Source organism: Xyrauchen texanus, chromosome 17 (genome assembly GCF_025860055.1).
Source record: "Xyrauchen texanus isolate HMW12.3.18 chromosome 17, RBS_HiC_50CHRs, whole genome shotgun sequence".
NCBI lineage: Eukaryota > Metazoa > Chordata > Actinopteri > Cypriniformes > Catostomidae > Xyrauchen > Xyrauchen texanus.
This window is the reverse complement of record NC_068292.1, coordinates 29181487-29206486: the sequence shown is the minus strand read 5'-3', so window position 1 is coordinate 29206486 and position 25000 is coordinate 29181487. Positions and strand designations below refer to the sequence as shown.

The following is a 25000-nucleotide window of genomic DNA, read 5'->3' as shown; positions in this document are numbered from 1 at the left end:
GTTGAGCTTTGCTGAGTGTTGACAGAAAAGCTTGAAGTCAATATGAAATGGCATTCACGACCTTTTTTACTTCTGTAATATGGCACATTTGATTGAAACGGCATATTTAATGAGAAAACAATGTCTGGTTTGACATGATTTTATCTATTAGGAATTGAATGGATCGTGAAACTTGTGAGTTCCATAGCCAGACCTGAATGAGGGCTTGCTTAAACAATGCATAAATGGCCATATCTGGCTGTTAGTTAAACTAGCTGGCACAGCCTCTGTGATGTCATATTCAGAGGTGGAGCAAGGTACTACATTTTCTTTGGAATTACTCCTTCCGTTGAATGACCAGTATTTAAGAAAGCAAATTAAAGGGACAGTTCACCCAAAAATGAAATTCTATCATCAAAACACAAACACAATTTTTTAAAGTATATTTCAGCTCTGATGGTCCTCGCAATGCAAGTGAATGGTGATCAAAACGTTAAATCCCCAAAAGGCAGTAAAAAAGTCATCCATACAACTAAAGTGGTTAAATCAAAATCTTCTGAAGTGATAGGTGTGGGTGAAAAACAGATCACTATTTAAAATGTACATTTTAACTAAATCTACACTATCAATTTCACACTGTGGTGTGGAAATGACTTTCACTTTCACATTCTGACACCAACTGGTCAAAGGTGGAGATTGATAGTAAAAAAACACACAAAAAAAGACCTCAAATATTGATCTGTTTCTCACTCACATCTATCATGTTGCTTCAGAAGACATGAATTTAACCACTGGAGTATTTTGGATTACTTACTTATTGTCCTTTGTCATTTTTGGAACTTCGGAGGTCTGGTCACCATTCATTGCATTGTGAGGACCAACAGAGCCAAAATATTCTTCTAAAAATCTTCATTTGTTTTTTGCATAAAAAGAAAGTCATACACATCTGGGATGACATGAGGGTGAGTAAATGATGAGAAAATTTTCATTTTGGGTGAACTATCCCTTTAACCACAGTTATCCCAATGTTGATGCTTCTCTTTGTGCCCATGCAAATCACCAGTATAAATTTACTACTGCCTGGCATAGTTTCCCACTGATACCAGAACCTCTTTCTCTATTAGATCAGTTTAGATCATTCTGTATTTTTAGGCTGTTCTGAATAATAATACCATTCCATCTGGAAACATGATCATAGGCAATGAAAAACATCCAGTATCCTGCAGTCAAATCCTATCCATTCTTTTCCTATTACTGCAGAAATTGAAGAGGAATTTAACCTTTATTTGCAAAGGGTAAAATATTTTGCTTTAAAGCAAACGCTTCGTGTATTATCAAGGCACTGTTTTTCATTATGGATTCGTGCTGGAGGGCAAACATAATAAAGCTCATCCTTTGAACTGCGCACTTTCCCGTCAATGCATAAAAAGTCCATTCATTCATAATGGAGGGTTGAAGAAAGAAGATAGAGAGGCAAGCCCTGGGCTGCATGAATGGAATATAAACAATACGGCAATTAAGCGGGACTGCTTTATTTAGCTTCACTAAGATAAAACTGACAGCTACACTATGATGATCTGCATTCATTCTGAAGCTCCACCCCACTGGATGAACATCTTTGTGATGCAGGATTCTCCGCCCCCATTGTGCTGCTCAGTATATATGCATAAGCAATTAAATTATTCTTTCTACCTCTAAAGATGAACAGCACTTTCACTCTACAAGTGAGCCATGTCATCTACTGTACATAAATAACAAGGCCTGTATGTAACAATTACCGACTTTGGGCCTCAAATTTTGTTTAATGCAATTTAACAAGGGATGGTTTACAATATTTAAGAGCATTTTAAATACCATCAGTGCTTTCAAAAGTCCTCAAACTGACAGTAAGGCCCACAAGACAGATAACTAAAACTCTCATAAAAGATAATATGGTTAAAGCACTGACAGACCACAACAGTGGTATCAGATGTCAAAGATGTGCTAACTCAGTGATTTGAGAGGGGTTTTGATTGTACTGTAAACAGAGACATCAAGCAATATGGGGGCAAGGATGACAGAAATAAGTAGTGCCAAACTAAGCCCTAGTACGGTCACATCAACCTGCCAGTATCTCACATAGTGTAGTTGATAGCACACGGATAGAGAGAACTGGTAAATAAATAATACATCAGATTTGTGGTTATTTTCTCTTCAAAAGCTTGTTGTTCTCTTTTATACATTCAATCTAAACTAGACATTTGAATGACTACATAGGATCCAGTACCAGAAGAAACTCCGGTCCTTCATATGCAGTAAATAAGCAAACTAAAGAGAGTGTTAAAACAGTACACTTAAGATAAAAGTGTATTCTCAATAAGCAATATCTAACCAGCCAATCCTTCTGAACAGCAAACATGGCACTCATTAAGAATTTTTCTGTCTCTTATTCTTCTTAAACAATTTATACAACAATCTTCTTGGACTTTATACTGACATTTGTTGCTGTGGATTCATGAAGATTTCATGAATGTTCTTTATGTACATTGAATTGCAAGATAAGCCTGGTCATTTGATCTCAACATGGCGACCACTGCCAAGGGTCGACCTGTCTTATGAAGAAAATAACAAGTCTCTCATGTGAGAGTACATCACTTTGTGAAAAGTACCATTCATTTTTTTTAGGTGTAAAATTGCAAGTGTTAAAAATTATATTGCACCTTATTTCTGAATCATAAAGGAATATTCCGGGTTTAATACAAGTTAAACTCAATCGACAACATTTGTGGCATAATGTGTAAAATGTGTACACATTTTTAACCACAAAAATAATTTCGACTTGTCCCTCCTTTTCTTTAAAAAAAAGCAAAAATCGAGTTTACTGTGAGGCACATTTATGGAAGGTTTAAAGACAGAAATGTGAAGCTTATAATTTTATAAAAGCACTTACATTAATTCTTCTGTTAAAACGTGTGTATTATTTGAGCTGTAAAGTTGTTTAAATAGTCATCTTTACAGTAGATTTGGGGTCACCTTTCCTATCTGTACATGCCACACAACTGCTTGTTCAGTCACTTGTCATAACTAGACTGGACTACTGTAACTCTCTCATTGCAGGCCTTCCTGCATGTACAATTAGACGTCTGCAAATGATCCAGAATGCAGCAGCACGTCTGGTCTTTAATGAACCTAAAAGAGCTCATGTTACACAACTTTTCTCTCTCCACTGGCTGCCGGTTGATGCGCTATTAAATTTAAGGCTCTGATGCTGGCATACAAAACAGTCACTGGGTCTGCTCCAGCATACCTAAAATAATTTATGCAGAACTACACTCCCGCCAGAAGTCTGTGGTCGGCTAAGGAACATCGCCCTGTTGTACCAAAACAAAGAGGCACCTAAACACTTTCCCGGACTTTCAGTTTCATTATACCACGTTGGTGGAATGACCTTCCCAACTACATCCGTGAAGCTGACTCACTCTCTATCTTCAAAAAACGGCTAAAAACACATCTTTTCCAAGAGCACTTAACCAGTCACTAAAAAAATTTTAAATGTCTTGTTGCACTTAAATCTAATTTGAATACTATTCTGATGCTAGTGAAACTTTGTAGTATGGCACTTTTCGTACCAATGTCTCCTTAAGATGATTTGCTTATGTTCTCCACTTTTGTAAGTCACTTTGGATAAAAGTGTCTGCCAAATGAATAAATGTAAATGTAAACTTCACCCAGAAAAGGTTAGAAAGATATTTTATTACACTAAGCCACTACCACACTAATGTGTTTTCATTTAATAATGTATCTTTTTCTCCACGTTTTGGCCTTCTGTCCACACTGAGACAGTGTTTTTGTCAACGAAATCTGTGCTTTTTGAAAACGCTCTCCCAAGTGGATACATTTGAAATCTCCGTCTTCCCGTTGTAGTCTTGACTGCCAAAATTTATATATCTGAAAACTATGACATATTTGTAGTCATGTGGCACAGTCATGTGATCCATTCAACCAAAACAATCAAGATGGTGGCCCGTGTTATAGTGGTGCTGTTGTGCCTGATATTCACTTTAATAGCATTGTTAAAGATAAATGTTACTTTGTACAACATTCGCTTTGCATTCCTTCAAAGGCAACGGGAAGGTTCCTCACAACTGATGTCCAGCAATGGAACACAAGGACAATTTTGTTTCAGACCATACATGCAACAGCAATTGTTTGCATGCGCAGTAAGGGAATTTAAGCATTTCAGTGTGGATGTGCAACTTTTTGAAAATGCTTGAATACAACAGTGAGGTCGGAGAGCGTTTCGAAAATGCAGATTTCAAATGTATCCAGATTAATGTAGAAGTAGCCTAAAATTATGTTAACACACATGGTTTACGTCTTGTGGCTATATTTTTGAGACTTTACACTTTATACTTTTGAAGTAGTATTTTAACGTTCACAGACTGAACTCATTCACTTCTATTGCAAGTGCCTCACAGTAAACCAGATTTTTGTTGTGGTAATCAACATTATGCCACAAATGCTGTCGATTGAGCTTGATTTAGCTTGTATTGAACACAGAATATTCCTTTTTGAAAGATACTTTTTTGTAAAAAGCATTCATAAAATGAGCAGAAATGATTATATATTATAATGTAGTAAAATATATTTATTTACCCCCCACCCACTTCTGACTCATACTGATGCTTTTTTGGTTATGAGAGCAGCATTAAAATAGTGACTCACCTCCAGTCATCTTGGGGGTGGCTGTGCTCGTACCTCTCCCTCACATGAGACACACCCATGTCGGGGTGGAGCCAGTGAACTTCACCTGTCCTCAAGTGACTCAGACGCAGGCCAAAGCAGGACACACACCGCACTTTATGGATGTCCAATATCTTCTGTATAATGCCCTGAAACACACACGGACACATTGATGCACATGCAGGAATTTATATAGGAAACATATGGGTCACATCCTCTGCACGTGGTAATCTTACATGTCGATAAGTACAATGAGCTGGCATTCTTAAATTTTCATAAAGTATTAAAGACCTCATGAAATCAAAATAAGTGTTTTGAGGCTTTAAGTCCATGTGTGTTAGATTGGAGGTCATCTACATGCTAGTGTAATCCTAAACATTGACAAAATTCACTTTTAGCATACATACACATTTACATACACAATTTTTCTCTTCAAGGAAATGGACCAAAACTATTGATGACTCATGCTGCACTACAAAGATTTTTGTCCAATCAAAAATTCCCTCACCCCAATACCACCTGCAACTGACCAGCAAATAGCAAATCAAGTCTCATGGCTATGATGTAACTAAACAAAATAAGGGTCAAGCCCTTTGAAATGTTACTAATGTCCTAAACTTGCTGTTTCACAAAGAATTAGGTCAACACAGGGCAGAAAACTGCACTCGAGTCATCAAGAAAACTTGGGGTCTTTAAAAGCAGCACATATTTGAGAATGCACCGAGGTGAATCTGAGAAGATAAGAAGCTCCAATGCAGAGGAGTTTGAGCTGAATCACTCTCATTGATTAATGTGTCATGTTGTGGGCCAATAAGTTCTGAAGAAGAAATGGATTGAAGAAAGGGATGGAGTGATTAAAGGGATAGAGAGAGAGCAGGATGTTCTAGAGTCTGCTGAGATATAATACAGTACATGCTGTCTAATAGGATGGAAAAATGTTATTTCATTTATTATGTGAATTGCAAAAGGCATCAGGGCAGATCTGATAGGTCACATTAGTGTATGATGAATAACACATAAGTTATAGTTCTTCTGTCCCCTCAGAGATATCATATAGTCTGCCACCAATATAACAAAATTCTAAAAAACAAACAAGATATTAAATCTGGACCCACCTACTTTAACCCCAAAATAGACAATGCAATCTATGTAATTTTACTGAATATAAGTTCTATTTAATTTGAAGCTCCATGGAAGAGTCCATGGTCTGTTAAGGATAGGCCATGTTTTAATAAGGTTCAGCCCTGATAAACTAAAGTGCAACAGATTGTAAACCTGCATAAAACAACAGAAAACTGGGACAATGTAAGCCATAAGAGGGATGAAAGGGGACAATGCACTTTGAAGTCACATGGCTATTTATCTTCAAAAACAAATAATTACATTTTTTTGAGTAGCACTGCATTGTCTGAGGGAGTTTAACCATGAGTGTTCTAGGTCATGCCAAGATGCATTTTGAATAATGCTGAATGGCCAGGAGCTCAGAGGAAATATACGTTTATTCCTGCACTGGGCTGTGTGTGGTGCAACTGGGAGCATCAATAAGCCAAATGTTTTAACGTTTAAGAAAATGAAATACCACAAATACACAATTTATAACCTAAACAGTCAATAAGAATAGTTCTTTTAACTTTTAACATCGAATGATTCACTAGCCGATAATAATTTGTATCTTTTTGAACGATAACTGATGAACTTTCACTATTTAGAATCTACTGATGTTATGTCTGTTTGTTTTTCCATTTAAAAAAAAAAAACAACATACATACATATACACTCACCTAAAGGATTATTAGGAACACCTGTTCAATTTCTCATTAATGCAATTATCTAATCAACCAATCACATGGCAGTTGCTTCAATGCATTTAGGGGTGTGGTCCTGGTCAAGACAATCTCCTGAACTCCAAACTGAATGTCAGAATGGGAAAGAAAGGTGATTTAAGCAATTTTGAGTGTGGCATGGTTGTTGGTGCCAGACGGGCAGGTCTGAGTATTTCACAATCTGCTCAGTTACTGGGATTTTCATGCACAACCATTTCTAGGGTTTACAAAGAATGGTGTGAAAAGGGAAAAACATCCAGTATGCGGCAGTCCTGTGGGCTGAAAATGCCTTGTTGATGCTAGAGGTCAGAGGAGAATGGGCCGACTGATTCAAGCTGATAGAAGAGCAACTTTGCCTGAAATAACCACTCGTTACAACCGAGGTATGCAGCAAAGCATTTGTGAAGCCACAACACGCACAACCTTGAGGCGGATGGGCTACAACAGCAGAAGACCCCACCGGGTACCACTCATCTCCACTACAAATAGGAAAAAGAGGCTACAATTTGCTAGAGCTCACCAAAATTGGACAGTTGAAGACTGGAAAAATGTTGCCTGGTCTGATGAGTCTTGATTTCTTTTGAGACATTCAGATGGTAGAGTCAGAATTTGGCGTAAACAAAATGAGAACATGGATCCATCATGCCTTGTTACCACTGTGCAGGCTGGTGGTGGTGGTGTAATGGTGTGGGGGATGTTTTCTTGGCACACTTTAGGCCCCTTAGTGCCAATTGGGCATCGTTTAAATGCCACGGCCTACCTGAGCATTGTTTCTGACCATGTCCATCCCTTTATGGCCACCATGTACCCACCATGTACCCATTATCCTGCTGGCTACTTCCAGCAGGATAATGCACCATGTCACAAAGCTCGAATCATTTCAAATTGGTTTCTTGAACATGACAATGAGTTCACAGTACTAAAATGGCCCCCACAGTCACCATCTCAACCCAATAGAGCATCTTTGGGATGTGGTGGAATGGGAGCTTTGTGCCCTGGATGTGCATCCCACAAATCTCCATCAACTGCAAGATGCTATCCTATCAATATGGGCCAACATTTCTAAAGAATGCTTTCAGCACCTTGTTGAATCAATGCCACGTAGAATTAAGGCAGTTCTGAAGGCGAAAGGGGGTCAAACACAGTATTAGTATGGTGTTCATAATAATCCTTTAGGTGAGTGTATATTGTGCATGCTTAACAATTGTGTATTTAATTTATCTTATTCTTATTTATTTATTTTCATGTTATGGCCAATAATGAAACAATAATAAATCTAAATCAGTTAGCCTGTTTTTTTTTCTAATAAAATACTAAGGCCACATTGACACATACGTCTAAGTTTTAAAACTAAGATTTCAGTTTCATAATGCTATAGTTTTCCAAAGTATGCTTTTATGGACAGCATTTCCAAAAATCTGCTTTCAGTGAGTACCAGTGTGGATTAATGTATGTATTTTCAAACAAAAATGTATGAGTGCAGATGCAGCCTAAATCTCCCATCTAGAATTTTACATGCTTCAAGTAAAATCAAGGCAGAGACAGTTTAGCAGAGATGGACAACTGTATTAAAATGAATGGGATAAATTGGAATGCCAGAGATTATTTAGCAGAGATGGGTCACTTCAATTTAAATGAATGGGAGAAATTGGAATGCTCAAACAAGGAGAACTGAGCACCCAACGGTCAACGGGAAGGAAGACCTTCTTTACAGTTAAAAAAGGCCAATCACCTTTTAGATACAAATATCGCCTGTCAATCAACTCAAGAACGTACATGCACATTAGCTATACAAGCCGGGAAAATTGTGTTTATTTAGCGTGATATGAGAAAAAGAATCACAAATTATGATAACAGTATTGTCAGATTTTATTGCTAATTTGAAACATGTTCGTTCATTTTTATTTTTTTTTTTCTCTCTCAATGCACTCCAAGTCCATGTGGTGGCATCATGACTTGCCTCAATCTGGGTGGCGGAGGTCAAATCTCAGCTGCCTCAGTGTCTGCGACTGCCAACCCACGCATCTCATCACGTGGCTTGTTGAGCGTGTTACCACAGAGACTTAGCATGTTTGGAGGCTTCATGCCATCTACCGCAGCATCCATGCACAACTCACCATAAGCCCCACCAAGAGCGAACCACTTGCCTTAAAAGGCACTTTGATCAAGGGGCCAAAATTGTATAACAGAAAAGGAGGACTGTTTGGGTTGCCTCCAATATCAGCTTAATATCAGTTTAATCAGACCAATGCCAATAGTTAAAAAAGAAAATAAATAAATGAAAAAAATGGGAAAAACTGACAGGGTCACCGTTATATCTTTCACCCCTTAAAATGCTATATTTGATTTCCAAGAGATTCTGAAGAGGGTGACCCAGCAGGTCTGCAGACTCACCCTAATATCAGTGGAGTCCCCGTGCCTGATGTTGCTGGCCCAGGTGCAGGGTTCACTACTGCTCTCGAAGTAGTGGAAGACTTTGAGCACACGCTCCAGAGCCCCAGCCGTCCGCTCCATCCCTGCACTGAAGCGAGGCTTAACCCCGTGGTTCAGGGCATGTGTCAGGTTGGGGTTCAGGTAAGCCGCTGCCATGGCTTTGGTGGGTGCTAACTGTCTGTCATATTCTGCAGAGAAAACAAGGGTAGAAAATGTTGGGGCTCTGAAGTAGTAAATTCAAGAGTAAAAACAATCAAAATCCTAAAAAAGTGAGTCCACATGTGAAAAAGCTTCTATTTTACATTTGTCTAATTACTTAATTCATTGTATATTCATTACAAATGACATTAGCATAATTTAGCTAAAAATATTAATTGATATAACATTCAGTAGAGGAAACATGATGCTGCAGTCTGTGGGAAGGCAACTGACATGAGTATGCCGCAAGTGAATGACCCTCATGGTGGGCCAGGAGGGGAACACTCAGAATGGAAATATGTACTATAGTCATACAGTGTGAATTAACCTCTTCATGAACCCAGTCAGGAAGTTTTTTGTATTAAAAGTGCCTGTGACTTTTGGGAAATACAATGGTCTGAATGCAGGCGGTTGTGTAAAAAGTTAGGGAGCCCGCACTTAAAAATATGGGGGTCATAAGTATATATTTGGCAAATTAAAGAGCAAGCACTCTTGACAGAGATTGTAGAGGGACATTATGTCTAGGTTGTAAATCCTTGCGAATGTGTTTTGAGAAGACCATCCTGCTGCAAAACATATGTCTTGTAAGGACCATGGCATGAAGAGATCTCACCTCTACTTGAGTGTACTTCAACACCAATTGGGCAATTCACACCCTGCGACTCGTAAGCCAGGGCGATTGCATCAACGATCCAGTGAGAAAGTCTTTGCTTGGAGATGGATATTCATTTCGTGCATCCTCCATAGCACACAAAGAGCTGGTCAGACAGTCTGAATTGGCAGGTGCACTCAACATATGTGTGTAGTGCTCACAAAGGGCATAACAAATGCAAGGACTGTTCCTCATCTGAATTAAATGGAGGAGGGACAAAGGCTTGAAGGTGAACCAACTGCGCTCTGAAGGCTGTGGTTAGAACCTTAGGCACATAGCCTTTTCTGGGTTTGACAGTGGTTTTTGAAAGTCCCAGACCATACTCCAGACATGGATTGTCAACTTACAGTGCTTGCAAATCACTGACCCGTTTTACGAGAAAGCTTTTTAGAGAAAACACACACAATTCAACACAGTCCAGAGGCTCGAAGGGAAGCCCCACGAGCACATTTAGGACCAAAGTTAGGTCACAAGTCGAGACTGTAGCTAGGGGGATTCAGCTGCACCTCTCCCTTAAAGAAGACCCATTATTCCCCTATTATTCAGATGTAATATACGTTTCAGGTGTCCCAGAATGTGTCTGTGAAGTTTCAGCTCAAAATACCCCACAGATCATTTATTATACAATGTCGTAAATGCCTCTTTTTGGGTGGAAACAAAAACACGCTGTTTTCATGTGTGTCTCTTTAAATGCAAATGAGCTGCTGCTCCCCGCCCCCTTTCCGAAAGAGGGCTGTGCCTTTACAGCTCGTGCTTCGGATACTACTGCAACAACAAATCAGGACCAATATGACTGACACCGTAAACAGTTCAACCATATATGTATGTACCAGAGTCAGACACTGATGGAGAGACTCAGGCAGAACATACATAGTTTTAATAAAGACAATCACCTTACTGTATTGTGCATAATAAAGATGCGGTTAGGAATTATACAGACAGTAAGCGTAAAAATAACGACATAGCTCTGGTCTCCATGAATACAATCAATTAACAGAACTGTTTCCAAGTCCGCTTGGACTCTGCTGATGACAGAATGATGGAGGCGCACCGGGGAAACACATACTTGCGTTTCGCCAGTCATACGTGGGCCATCTTGCCCTGGCGACTTATATACGCCACTACTGCTGTGCTGTTCTAACGAATCAGAATGTGTTGATTCACAATGTCGGAATGAAAAGCTCTCAAAGCTAGAAAGACAGCTAATAGCTCTAGGCGGTTGACATGCCATGCCTGTTTCACACCTGTCCAGGTGTCGAAAGTTGGGCATCCATCATATACCGTGCCCCAACCTGTTTTGATGCATCTGTGGTCAGCACTTTCCTTCTGAAAATTTTACCCAGCATAACACCATGTTGGTAGATGGTGCTAGATCAGCCAGACAGTGGTGAGTCACCACATGTGGAACATTGCTTGAGCCAGTTCTGGAGAAGCCTCATGTGTAACAGACCTAAAAGTTATGATGGCAGATGATGCCGCCATTAAACCCAGCATTCTCTGAAATGACTTCAGTGGCAATGTTTTTCCAGTTTGAACAGAGACAGACACCGAAGAATGGTCTGCAAGCGCTCGTTCATGCGGTGCACACACATGCTTGAGACGAACTCCTAAAAAGGATATTTAATGGCTGGGGAAAAAGCGTGCTTTTTTGAGATTAGACAAGACCCACTTGGCGGCTGCCTTCATTTGGGCCACGGCTTGCGTGGCTTTACTGGCAGCTCGATGAATTACTGATTTGTCTTTTTAAAAGATGTCATTCTGTAAGTGCTCCTTATGCGAGGGACACATCCCGCCGTCAGATCAGCATGAGAGCTGCATTCACTACAAAGCTCATCATGCACATACGGGACGCGGGAGGCTGAATCATCCAACGTGGGCAAAGTGTCTTGAGACTTACATAAGAGCTGTCTCTATGAGAGCTGTCTCTGCATGGGAAAGGCTCAGACAGCGAATGCAGCTCTCATGCTGATCTGACGGTGGGATGTGTCTCTTGCATAAGGAGCACTTACAGAACGACATCTTTAAAAAGACTTGAACACGTAAACGGCTCTTTCAGTTGGATAATAAAACTCCAGCCGAAGCACTGCGGGGAATCAGGATGCTGAAGCGGCCCGTTAACCAGTGAAATGAGCGGCAAGGCAAAGTATCTCTGCAGGGATGTGAAGAGTCGTCTCATTGCCATGAAGATAGCACCCACTGACTTGTGTATGTCGACGGCAAAGTAGTAGAAGTCATCTAGACGAGAGATGAATCACAGTTTTAAAGGAAGAAAATTCTGAGGAATGGTGTTTGCGTGCCCGCTTTTATACCGGACGGCTTTGTGTCTAAAAGGGTGGGGCTTAAATACCATAGCAATTTTAGAATTGCCGTTTTAGTAGAAATGTTTCAACTAGGTTGTATAAAAAGGACACTCCAGCAATACTCGCTGAGCTACCCAGGCCCCCAGATCAGATCATTTTTAAAGGGGATGCAAGGCAATGATGCAGCAATTTGATACATATTAAATGCACATCCTCACTGCTGATTCAGGATTTCTTCCTAGAGTTCCTTCAGAATTACTTTTTGGTGGTCAAAACAGCTTTTTTTCATCAAAACATTATTTAAAACAATTACGGCACACACACTTTTCAGGACGCTTCCTTCAGGCGGTGCTTCAGGAGCATTCAAGTTCGGACTAACAGACTTAAAAACAGCTTTTACCCTCAGGACCAAAGGGGCCTCAACAATCAATAAGCCCATATCTTACCTTGTGTAACCTGTTAAAATGACATTAAAAAAACATTGACTTTTAGTGCATCAAAAAGAAATATCAATTTTAGATTTCAACATTCCCTTTGCAAATAAAATTGAATAGAAGAAGAACAAGGAGCCATACAGATGGTATGGCTCCCACAGAGCACAGATCTAATCATCGAGTCAATCTGGGATTACTTGAGAAGCAATTGAGACAGGCTAATTAGATTGAAGAACAGTGGTAAGTTCTCCATTTGCCTTTTTCCACCGAAATGGTTGGGGTGCGGATTCCTGGGCCGATGCAAATTCTCAAAATGTTCTGCGCATTTCCACCGCAGAAATGGCCGTTCTGACCATAAGGGACCATAAGGACAGTGGACGGAGCAATGATTTTTTGGACACTGACCAGCTTGCTAACTAACTGGGACATTGAATTCAGCTTGTAGAACTTGTGATAAACAGTGAATCGCTGGTGTCGTCTGCAGCTCATCTCAGTAAGTTGTTATATTTGCCAAATTTGTTCGATTTTCTTACACTGTTGTCATTTTATTTTGTGCATTGTTTTTTTATATAAGGGGATTTTTGCCCAGCTACTCACTTTCAAGTTTGGCAGATCACAGCTATCTGTTAAGTAAAACGGTGGGATTCTCAATCAGTAATATTATATGCTATGGCAAATATCCAAAAACAACCATCTGCTACACCAATGTTAATAATGATTCCACTGTAACAATATGTATACAATATAATGTAATTACCAGTCATCTTTAGCATAGACGTCACCTCTGACAATTTTGTTGAGCAACGTAATAACTATGGATTGCATTAATCCACGTTTAAAAATGTCCACAAAAACAAGAGTAAAATCTGTATACAAACACACTGTGATGCACCATGTTTGTTTATGTTTGAGTAGCACGTTGTCAAATTTTTGATCATCACATGACCACTTATGGGGGGAAAAAACATGTTAAGTATTTTAAAATGGCACGCACCAACTTCGGCACTTAGTACTTAAAACACGACAAGGTTAACAAAATAACAATCAACAAATTGATAATTTTACTACAGAATCAAACTTATTCTGACATCACAAAGCACAAGTTACCTAACATGACAACAAAATTAACAAATGTAAATAAACCTATGCCAAAAGCCAAACAATGCAACCATATTATTCATGCCCCTGTGCATGCTAGGAAGAGGGTAAATGGGACTGAAACACATCAACATTTTGTTTAGGCCAATATTGAACTCAAATAAATACATTAATTCAACTCGCTGCTGTGCTAGTTAGTTCAACGTAATCTTAGAATAGTTGTAATTATAGAAAAGCTGAATTGAGATGAATTACTTGCGTTCCTAAAAGTTTAAACACTGAAAAATCTTTCAATATTTTTTAAGCATTGTTTATTTGATCCAATACATGTTTTTGCAGCATAATGTTTCTGGAAATACCCCATTTGTTATCCATATGATATGATACATGTTTCATGTTATACTGAAAAATGACATGTATTATTCAAAAATGTAAAAATAAATCAAATTAATTGCTTTGAATTTATTCAATTTTAATCCTACTTCCTTAAATTCAAATTTGAATTGCAATTCTACATCCTTTTTGCTACCTAAATTCAAATTCCATTCAAATTCAAGCATTGAATTGGAATTGAATTAGCATTCTTCACTCAGTTCGGAATGGTGCACAACCCTGGTTTTGAAAGCAAAAGGTTGTCACACCAAATACTGATTTTGCTTTATGTTTACTGGATTCTGTATGATGTTAATTGATAAATGAACACAATTTATGGCATTATTTTTGAAGATATCCTCACTATGCAACATTTTTCCTAAACTGAATAAATTGCCTAAAACCTTTGCACAGTAACTTATATTAATAAATAAATAAAAAACATTGCAATCCATATTTTCTAAACGGTTATTGTTATTCTAATATCAATTGGTTATCAGTCGGTTCTGGTAATCTACCATATGGAAAAGGCTTGCAGCAAAATCTATAATCTGAATTAATCTTATGCCAATTCTTTTATGGCTATGCTCCGTCTGCGTTCAATTAATCAAAGGATTATGGGAAAGCTATTGCAAACTGCTGTCCTATCATTTTTGCAATGCTATTTTTATCTATTCAATACCAAACAGATCGCAGCATTAGTGAATAATCTTGTTCAGAACATCTAAAACAAAACAGCTATCACAAATAACTGACAGATGTATAACAGCTAACCCAAACTCAACACATTCTTTTCCATTGCAGAATGTGCAGTAAAATCAAAACACACTGACAAGACTATAAAAGCTCTCAATCATGTTGGTTCAGAGGTGTCATTTGAACACAGCAACTGAGGCAGTGAAAGGCAGCAATGTAATCTCAAGGCTTTGGATCTACACTGATAAAGAATTTGGTCTGACAAATCAGTTCTTGAACACAATTATCTTAATATTCAACTGTCTGAGCAAAATTTACAGCGGGATACTGTAGACACTAACAGGAGTGTGGACCCCTGGGATGAAGCGAAGGAAAAGGTCCAGACAAGAACACTTCAGACAGACAGATGTCTCCTGCGCATGCCAGACAAGTGGCCTTGGGTACTCAATGATAATGCCAGATAAACAATTCACGATGGCAAACTACAACATTCCAAAATTGCAAGGTCAACACAACAATGGCTGCATGTTTCAGGTCAACTAGAAGTACCCAAAACATTTCCACAATTCTTTAAAAGGAATAGTTTAGCAACAATTGACAATTCTGTCATCAGTTACTCACCTCATTTAACCCATATGACTTTCTTACAAAAAAATGTTTTAAATTATTTTAGCAATTCTTACCTCTAGTTTTATTTAGACTGAATGATTTTTTTATTTAGACTGAATGATTTTTAAAGTAAGAAGCATACATTGTGATTGAGGTGTGTAACTGAGCCACCACGAGGACCTACTAAGTAGTGGGAATTGGGCATTCAATATTGGAAGAAAAGGGGATGAAAAATTAATAAATAAAAAGGCTTTACTTTGCACCATCATGGCAACAAAGTTGTAATATTACATATCATTTTACACAGAAAATGTTGGCAAGTAATTTTGAATACAGAATACAGTTGTAACACTGAATATTTCCCTTCTAATACAAGTTACTTAAAATTTGAAGAACATAGTCCACATTAATGATAAATTATTAGAGAGCATCAGTTTTGGGAGGTAATTTTTTTAAAATTTCTTATTATTTCTGTATGCCCATGAAATAAACTTTGCTTGTTGTAATCATTGATTTGTCTACCTTCAATTAATGCACTATTGGAGATCCCAAGGTCACGGAGAATATGTAAGGTAATTAGCGGTTGGCAGATGAAACACTTACAACTGCTCCCGCAACATCAGAAACATGGAAGGAAATATCCCTTCTAGAGTTTTGTTAGCTTTTAATCCATCAGAACACTTCAATAAGTAAGCAGGATGGATGGATGGATTGGACAGACAGACTGATGGATATGGAATGATGGATCGATCAATATGGATTGATGGATGGATGGATGGATGGATGGGTGGGTGGCTGGAATTACGCAGTGTAAATTATATTCTAAGTAGATTTAGTACAAAAATATTATTATTTCCAGCTGATGTGTTACAAAATATACATACAGTATGTAGAAATATTTGAAAACAATCACAGAATATAAAATGTGTCAATATATTTTACTTAAGTTAGGCTTAATGCCTTATTTAGCACATTACAGCTGTCCCTGGGTATAGTGTTACAATTGTACCTGGTTGTAACAAAAGCTCTCCTTGTTTTCAAAAACGAATTGTAGAAACAATGTATGCAGGTTTTTGGCATTTATTTTGTTAATACACAGTTAAAAGAATCTCATTTGTGCAGTACAGCAAAAGCAAAAAGTGTTCCAATTGTACTCGGTCTGCCCCTATATTAAATGGCATTTACAACCGCACTAAACCACCTTAACTTGCATTGACTGTGATCAAATTGTACATATCTACAGATATCATGGAAATTCAGGGTCAATAACTATGAATCTCATCAAACAGGAAAATAAATAATCATAAAAACACAACATGGAAGAACATTTTGTGGGAGTTTAAGTTAGTTTAAAGTGGTTGTTGTTTTAAGTTAGTTCTTGTTTTAAGTCCTCTCCTACCTTTTCTGCGGAAGGGCCAGCAGGTACACGCCAGTGCGGATCTAAATAGTGCAGGTCCAAAACTGCTTTTTAAAAATGTAAACACTGCCCAGGAGAAAGCACTCAAGTCCAAAGCACATATCCACCTTGGTTTGTCCAAAGATTGGCAACAAAAAAAGTCACTCTCAGTCTTTTTGTTATGCTTTTAAGAAACAAACAGCAGTCTGTACACACAAATTCGAACAGACTCAAAACATTTCTGTAGCTTCCTTTTTGTGTGACATCATATCCTGCTTATCATAATGTGTCCAGCCTGGCCAATGCATCAGTGATTCAGTTCCTGTCCGTTTGTCCTGGGGAGACCAGGAGAATAGACTACACAACACTTCCTGACAAAATGGTCCTGAGCCAAAGACCTGGAAACAACAGCCCTTAAATCACAACACTGAAGCTATACTGGCCAAAGACCGCAGACACGCACTCTGGCCTACAGTATACACACACACACACACACACACACACACACACACACACAATTGTGCTTACACATAAGTAAACACATGTGGTTTAATGGGACTTTGGCCAGGAGGAGGAGTTTACACACACATTTGTCTGATAAGTCTCCGTGTGAAATAATTTCTGTCACATTCAGTGACATATTAAAGGATTTAATGTTTCATTATAAAAAAAAATATTATGGTTTAAACACACACTCACAAACCAAAAAAGACACATCATACCAACATTAATTTGTGATTTCAGTAGTATGTAATATTTTCACAGTCTGTTGTCTGAACACAGAGCATAATGACTGAGATTATGAGGTTACAGCATACTGGTGCTTCACAAATGAAGAAATATGTCTATGTTAGGACTTTTCGGTGTACACAATTTAGGGGCCGTGCACACCAAATGCAGTTTTGCATGTGTCTGTGCTATATTTTAATATAATTTTTTTGATGTAAACAAGTGCTGGACGGGCGTCTTTGACCACTACGCTACATCTCACAGTTTTTTCAGTGACTTGTGCTGGAGCTCTGCGTTTTTAGACATTGTTTCAAAAACTTCAATGTTTAAAAACGCTTTCGAAGACACCGGTCTTCCTTTTTGTTATGCTGCACAAACTTTTAACACAAAACGCAGTCTCAATTTTTTTATTTTCTCATATCTCAGCTTATTACGCAGTCAACTATACATAAGCTATTTGGATTTCACCTAAAATTGTAACTGTGACATTGTCTCATCTTTTAGTTTGAAAGGCCTGCCAATATTTTGGCAAACCCATTTAGTGACGCTAGTGTCACAGAAATTCACACTTCAGCTAAAGAATGATGGTAATTAAAATAAAATAAAAAACTACAAGTAAACTTCAAGTCAGAAGTTGACACACCTACTCATTCTTTATTATTACTATGTTCCAAATTTCACAATTATAGAAAGGTCATCAAAATGATGAACTTACATAAATGGGTGAAAATGTTTAATGTGTGTGTTCATGTATTTCATGTCTTTTATTTTGAAAACTTTAGTTCTGTTTCATGTCATGTGTTCCCTAGTCATGTGATTCCCGTTTCCCTCCACGTTCATGTGTCTTGTTTTCATTGTTTTATTGTCTTGACACTCATTATCAGTTCTAGTTTGTCATTGGTTTTAGTTTATTAGTCTGTTCATTGGTTGTCTTGTTAACCATGTCTGTGTATATAAGCCCTCATTTTTTCCATTGTCCCTTGTCAAGTATTGAATGTGAATGTAGATGGTTAGGTCATGCCATGTATTTGCTAAGTCAAGTCAAGTTTATGTTTATGTTTATGTTCATGATTAGTTTAGTTTATGTCTATAGTTAGAGCTTTGTATTTCACATATGTTAATAAACTGCACTTGGGTTCTTCAAGTTCACGTCTTCGTCATTGCCAGTGCCAGCAGGAACGTTACAATGGAAGTACAGAAATGGTTTACTGAACAAAAACCCTTCCTTCACTACTTGATAATTGCACAGTGATTTCAGTGTTTTAGGGTGTTAACTGTTGATTTTAAATATTATGGTTAATCTCACTGGATCACAACCATCAATATTAATGAGAAACCCTCAGCACTGCAGCATCAAAGAATCTCTCTCTAGAGTTTTCTCTTTACGTTTCAACATAATGTAAAGCCAATTCAACACTCTTCTCAAATGGTCACATTTCCTAAATGTTCCAATGAACGATTTACAAAACGTCTGAACACACTATATTTTTTCCTAAATGAATCCCTTTTTATAAAATCACAATTTATCTTAAAAACATGTGCAGGTGAACGAGTGCAAGGACTTCATCTACAGAATGCCCACAAATATCCTAATATGGTGAGACAGAATACAATATTTTACTCATTCATTCATATTGAATGTTCTTTTGTGGTTGGTAAGTTTTTCAAAAAAAAGTGAGTGCAGCTACTGGTGTCTGCCCCAAAAAAGCAGCCTATTCAACATCTCATCATCAATTATTAATTTTCATTAGCAATAACAAATCCATTGTTTGACTGCGTTTACCGTAAATCCACAACATTCTTCAACCAATGTCCATATTCTTGCTTAACCTTCATTCCAAAAAGAGGTTTACATTATCTTTTACATACACTGAAATATGTCTACATGGCAGTCATGTTCAGTATGAACTACATGCGCATTCTTTTCCCACTATGCTAATCAAACTTGCCTTTGATTACACTGTATTATGGTCAAATAATTTGTTTTTATTTATGTCCTCAAAAACAGCAAACAAGACGCTGAAGGATGATTTGATAAAAAATTAGACTGTTGCGTTGCATTATATATATATATATATATATATATATATATATATATATATATATATATATATATATATATATATATATATATATATATATATATATATATAAGGGCTGTCCATTTAACACGTTAATTCAGCGCGATTAATTTTACAAAAAATAACGCATTAAAAAAAATTTACACATTTAAAATCGCAATGCCCCCCGGACCATAATAAGGAAGATTCCTGAGGAATGCAAGCTTGTAGTACCACCTGTTTACTCCAGAGGGCAGTAAGTGAAATTTCAGCCGTATGAGCAACGTGCAGTTTATGCGGTGAACAAAACACTTCAGTAGGCAGAACAACACAAACAAGCGTTACGTTCTTGCGTTAAAACACTTGAAGGAACGCAAATGCGAACTAAGGGATCTCAAGATGTGTTTAAAGATTGAGTATTAAACTATATTTAACTTGAAACAATGACCTAAACATTTTATGTTTTTGATGCAACGAACAAGAGACACTACACAAGCATATCTGACGTAGGGTGTGGCTGGATTGAGATGATGAAAAATGTGGAAAATACCCCATAAATATTTAATCACCAATAAAATCAAAGAAATTTCCTTCAAACTTATTTATAAGTACTACCTCACTAATTATTTTCTTGTAGAGAGATTTCATTGTGATGTCGATATATTCTGTACATTTTGTGGTCTGCAGGAGGAAATATTTTTTCATTTATTATGGAAATGTCCCTACTCGACTTGTTTTTGGTCTGATTTCTGCAAGATTGTTAGAGATCATATCATTGCCAGCTTTCAACTTTGTTTTGAAAATGTTTTATTCGTTATTTTTAGCTATGACATGTCTCTTCATAAGGAATATTATTTGATTCATGTTCTGCTTTTGTTGGCAAAGTTTAGTATTCATAAATGTAAGTATGGTGGTTATAAACCATTAGTTAAAATTTTTTATTCAGAGGTTCAGCAATACCTAAGAACAATTTCCAATTTGAGTAACAAGAAAGCTGTAAAGTGTATTGAAATATGTAAACAATTTTATATTTTTTATTTATACTGTTTATTTATTTCCCTTTTTGTTGTTGTTTGTTTTAATATACCTCTTGGCTCTGGATGTAAAAGTTTTGTAAGCATTAATAAAACAAAATGTCTGACAAAGGTGTAAATTGATGGGTCCTTAAACAAGCCCTCATAATAAATCTCCAACTGATTGACAAATTCACTTGTGAAATGGATTGCTGTGAACTTATGATCAATAATATGGTAGTAAACAATACATTGTATTCTAAAGCTGCTTTTTGTATTATCTTATCAATGATTAACGCTTCTGCACAAGAATGTAATGCATTTTAATTATCTGAATATTTTTTATTTTATTTTATTATATATATATATATATATATATATATATATATATATATATATATATATATAAATTTTAAATATTTGAAGATAACTATGTATAATTATATATTGATATAAATATGTATAATCATTATATATTGAATTATTGTTAATATAAGGGGCTTTCTCAGCAAATATTTGCATATGCGATTAATCACGATTAATTAATCGCGACATCATGTAATTAATTTGATTAAAAAAAAAATATCGATTGACAGCCCTAATATATATATAAAATATTGATTCAGTTCCTCAATTCCAAGCGTCATGTCTCATCACCTGCACAATACCATCCCAACAGTCATGCTGTGGGGGTGTTTTTCAGTGGTGGGGACTGGGGGACTGGTCACGGTTGAAGGAAAGCTGAATGCAGTGAAATACAATGATATCCTTAATGAAAACCTGGTCCAGAGTGGTCAGGACCTCAGACTGGGCCGAAGGTTCACCTTCCAACAGGACAATGACCCCCCCCCCCCAAGCACACAGCAAAGACAACACAAGAGTGGCTTAGGGACAATTCTGTGAATGTCCTTGAGTGGCCCAGCCAGAGACCGGAACCTAATGGAACATCTCTGGAGAGACCTGAAATTGTCTGTCCACTGACGGTCCCCATCCAACCTGAAAGAGCTTGAGAAGAATGGCAGAAAATCCCCAAATCATACCCAAAAAGACGTGAGGCAGTAATCGCTGCAAAGGTGCTTCAACTAAGTATGAGTTAAGGGTCTGAATACTAATGTAATTGTGATATTTCATTATTTCTTTTTAATAAATTTACAAAGTTTTTACAAATCTGGTTTTTGCCTTGTCATTATGGGGTATGATTATTATTACATTATGGGGTAGATTGATGTGAAAAAAAGCATTTAAAGCATTTTAGCATAAGGCTGTAAAAATGAAGGGATCTGAATATTTTATGAATGCACTGTATCCCCCCCACCAAACACTACCAAAAGGGACTGTAGCAGAAATCTACCAACACAAATCCAGCAAAGAGGTCATCGGAGCATAAACCACTTTTAATCAATATTATAGATCCTGTAAGACAAATCCAGTGGCAGAACCATGAAATAGTATCATGGAGATCTGGATGCAAGTTGCATTGCTGTATTTAGGTGACATACTTTGTAGAGGGGGAGGGTAGGAGTAGACGCAGGCTCCTCGTGCCCAGCACAGAGGGAAGGGGCTGCAGCCACTGCTCTCCATCTGCTGGCCTCTACTCTCTTCTCTCTCCCAGGCCCAGCGGCTCTTCGACTCCCTGAAACAGTCATAGGGAGCAGGGGGTGACCCTGGCTCACCACAACCCCCTATGACCAGGTCACCAGGAATGGCCTTCTGAGGCTTTGGGTGGGGCGTGATGTTGAGTCAGAGGGATATGATTAGTCAGCTGCTCAAAACTCCAATTCAGATGCAAAAGAACAATCAGCAAGGATGTCCAGATATGAGACTTTTTGGGCAGGGTATTGTGTCGGGTCAGAGGAATTTGATTGGTCAAGTTGTTGAAAATATAATCCAGAAGTGCAACGAATGAATGATCCGCAAAGACTTACACCTATGAGACAACTTGGGGTCACAATTATGTGACTGCTTGGGTCAGGGCATAGGGTTGGAGGATGCTGATTGGTCAGATCCTCAACATTCTAATCCAGAGGCGCAAAAGAACGAAACTATCCAGAGGACGTCCAGTAATGGAAACAGGCGCAGTAGCCAGATACATGCTGGTCTCTTTCCCTCTTTGAAAACCACTGATGTACACCCACAAGGAGTGAAACAGATCCTGAAGTGACATGGAAATCCCAGAGCTGTACAAAAGTAGTCCAGAAGATGCTGCAGAAGGCGAGGCTGCAAAGCAGAAAATAGGAATGTTGAAAAGAATAATCGTCAAATGCTAAAACATTTCCTTTTAGCTGCTGTTCTGAAGTTCCATCAGATCAAGAGAGATGCTGCAGTGACTGCATGTGTATGTGTGGAATTCTCACAATCCAACAAAGTGTGTCAGGCGCGAAAGTGTGTGTAAGAGGGAGGGATGCAGAGAGAGAGAGAAAGTGTTCCTACTCACCGTGAGATCGAGAGAATCAGGCCAGCTCAAATTAGAGGAGGAGCCTCATTTAAATATGCTAATGAAATTTGTGAAACAGACCACCATTCGCTGAACTTTACATAACACAAGACCACCGAGCCAAACAGAAGCTGCCGATCAGGTTTGACAAGAGTTGTGGTTTGACAAGGATTATTTACCTGGGCGGTCCAGCTTCTATTTACATTATCTGGATTTTGCAGAATGTTTAAATACAAAGCATTACAGTTTCTTAGAATTGCTAATCACCCTGTGAATGAGGGTAGATGACATGCAATATATACTTGACATAAGGGCAGAGAGAGGCCATCTGTGACTCTTTAGGACAGCTGTGGTTGCATTGGACTACTCATAGAGATTAGGACTGAAGGAATGTCTGTCAGCCACCTAACAAAGCGGTAACAGGCTCCAGGAAGGAAACTTGTTTCCTGCTTTGACAAAAGTCTGTATTTTCAGTCCATATGCACAGATAAACTATGTAACACCACTGCAAATTAGGTTTATTTGCAATCATGAATAAAATGTAGTCAAGTTATCTATCTATCTATCCATCCATCCGACTATCTGAGAACATTACCTTTACAAGGTATTCATTCATTCATTGTCTTAAAATCACTTTGCTTCTATCACAATATAGACTTGTTGTGAAAACAGTCTGCTGAGTTTGGGGAAATCTTTTTAACAGGTAACATGTTTCAGTGTCCACAATCTATAGCACTATAGCTTTGCAGATATATTTTCAGGTCAGTATAGATAGACTGTTCAACATCAAGTTAAGTGCAATTCCAAACATGCCACTTCAATTTACGGAGTACAGTTACTTTGTTGTGTGCCATTTACTTCAGTGGAAAATCATAAAACAGATTTAGCATAAATTATTTAGTCTGCAATGGAATTACAGTCCCTCCAATACTGATGTTTTTCTTTTTCTAAAATAGGTTAAATCACATTAGGGAGAAACATAGTCAGACATATAGAGAGAGTAAAAGGGAGAAAAACATTGGATGATAAATCTGAACATTAGGAAATAGTGACCCAAAGAATTTCAGATTTTTTGGAAATTGATAAAGATGGCAAAATGAAAATAGCATTATAACCTTAAAAATGTCCCTAAGGTGAAGATATGTCGACCAATGTATACTGATTTGCAGAAATCATGCCAACTATCCTGTAAGCAAAAGTCAATAAACTCAGAAAAAGTACCAACAGATTTGTGTAACATAAAAATTGTTTTGCATGATATCTCTTGCTTGTGGTTTTATTGCATAATTGAAAAAAGAAATGGTTCTTATTTAGAGATTCACCTTCTCATATTTGCCAGAGATATTCATTACCATTCCAAGCACTCGCTCCCTATGGAGAGGGCAAACAGGTCATTTCCTGCTATACTAACCATGTTCTCAAATATCAGTTAATAGGCCCCATTTTGTGCTTAATAATGGTCTCCATAGATACAATACAGACACACAGGAACCTCACTGTCTAAATAAGGCCCTCCTTCTTTCAACGGTAATACCCTTGCCAGTGCAAATACAAAGAATCAAGGTTAAAATTCTGAAACATCAGCTGATTGGTTGGGCATCTTGAACCGGATTGGACAATGTTCCTGATCCTCTGAAAACTATGAATGAACTGATGTAACAGCAGTAATCCACACCACTTGGCCTGAAAAACATTCCTATATTTTAGCAATAAAACACACCTAAATGAGCAAAACACAGACACATATCTAGACAATTTGACATCTAATTAACTCATTGACTGAGATCACCATATACGTTACAGCAGAAAAAAAGAAAAATAAATTAATAATGCATTAAATGAGAAAATCTAGTTATGGGGGAATATTAAAATGCAGCTCTATTCTCCTACAGGCAGACCAGAAGCAGCTGACAGGCTAAGGAACAGAATGTACTGCTCTGCTTTATAGAAGTGAACAAGTTCTACCCAATCCATATTCTGTAAGTGATGGAATAAGGTTAGGCTGCCATTTCCCCAGTCAATTTGAAATTCATTTCAGACATAGTAAAATAG

At 37.6% G+C, this 25000-nt stretch overlaps 1 protein-coding gene across 2 annotated transcripts; it reads right to left on the bottom strand.

Annotated features, from left to right (window-relative positions):
• Positions 1-4679: 4679 nt before the first annotated feature.
• On the bottom strand, positions 4680-22169 carry LOC127658446 (focal adhesion kinase 1-like). 2 transcript variants are annotated; one of them, XM_052147756.1, is made up of 3 exons: positions 22014-22169; positions 8919-9145; positions 4680-4850 (listed from the first exon to the last, which is right to left on the bottom strand). In XM_052147756.1, exons 1-3 carry the CDS (start codon positions 22093-22095, stop codon positions 4680-4682), a joined length of 480 nt encoding a protein of 159 aa, XP_052003716.1. In that variant the 5' UTR covers positions 22096-22169. The 2 variants fall into 2 exon arrangements, with proteins under 2 accessions (XP_052003716.1, XP_052003717.1); XM_052147757.1 differs by lacking the exon at positions 22014-22169 and adding an exon at positions 16716-17079.
• Positions 22170-25000: the final 2831 nt, after the last annotated feature.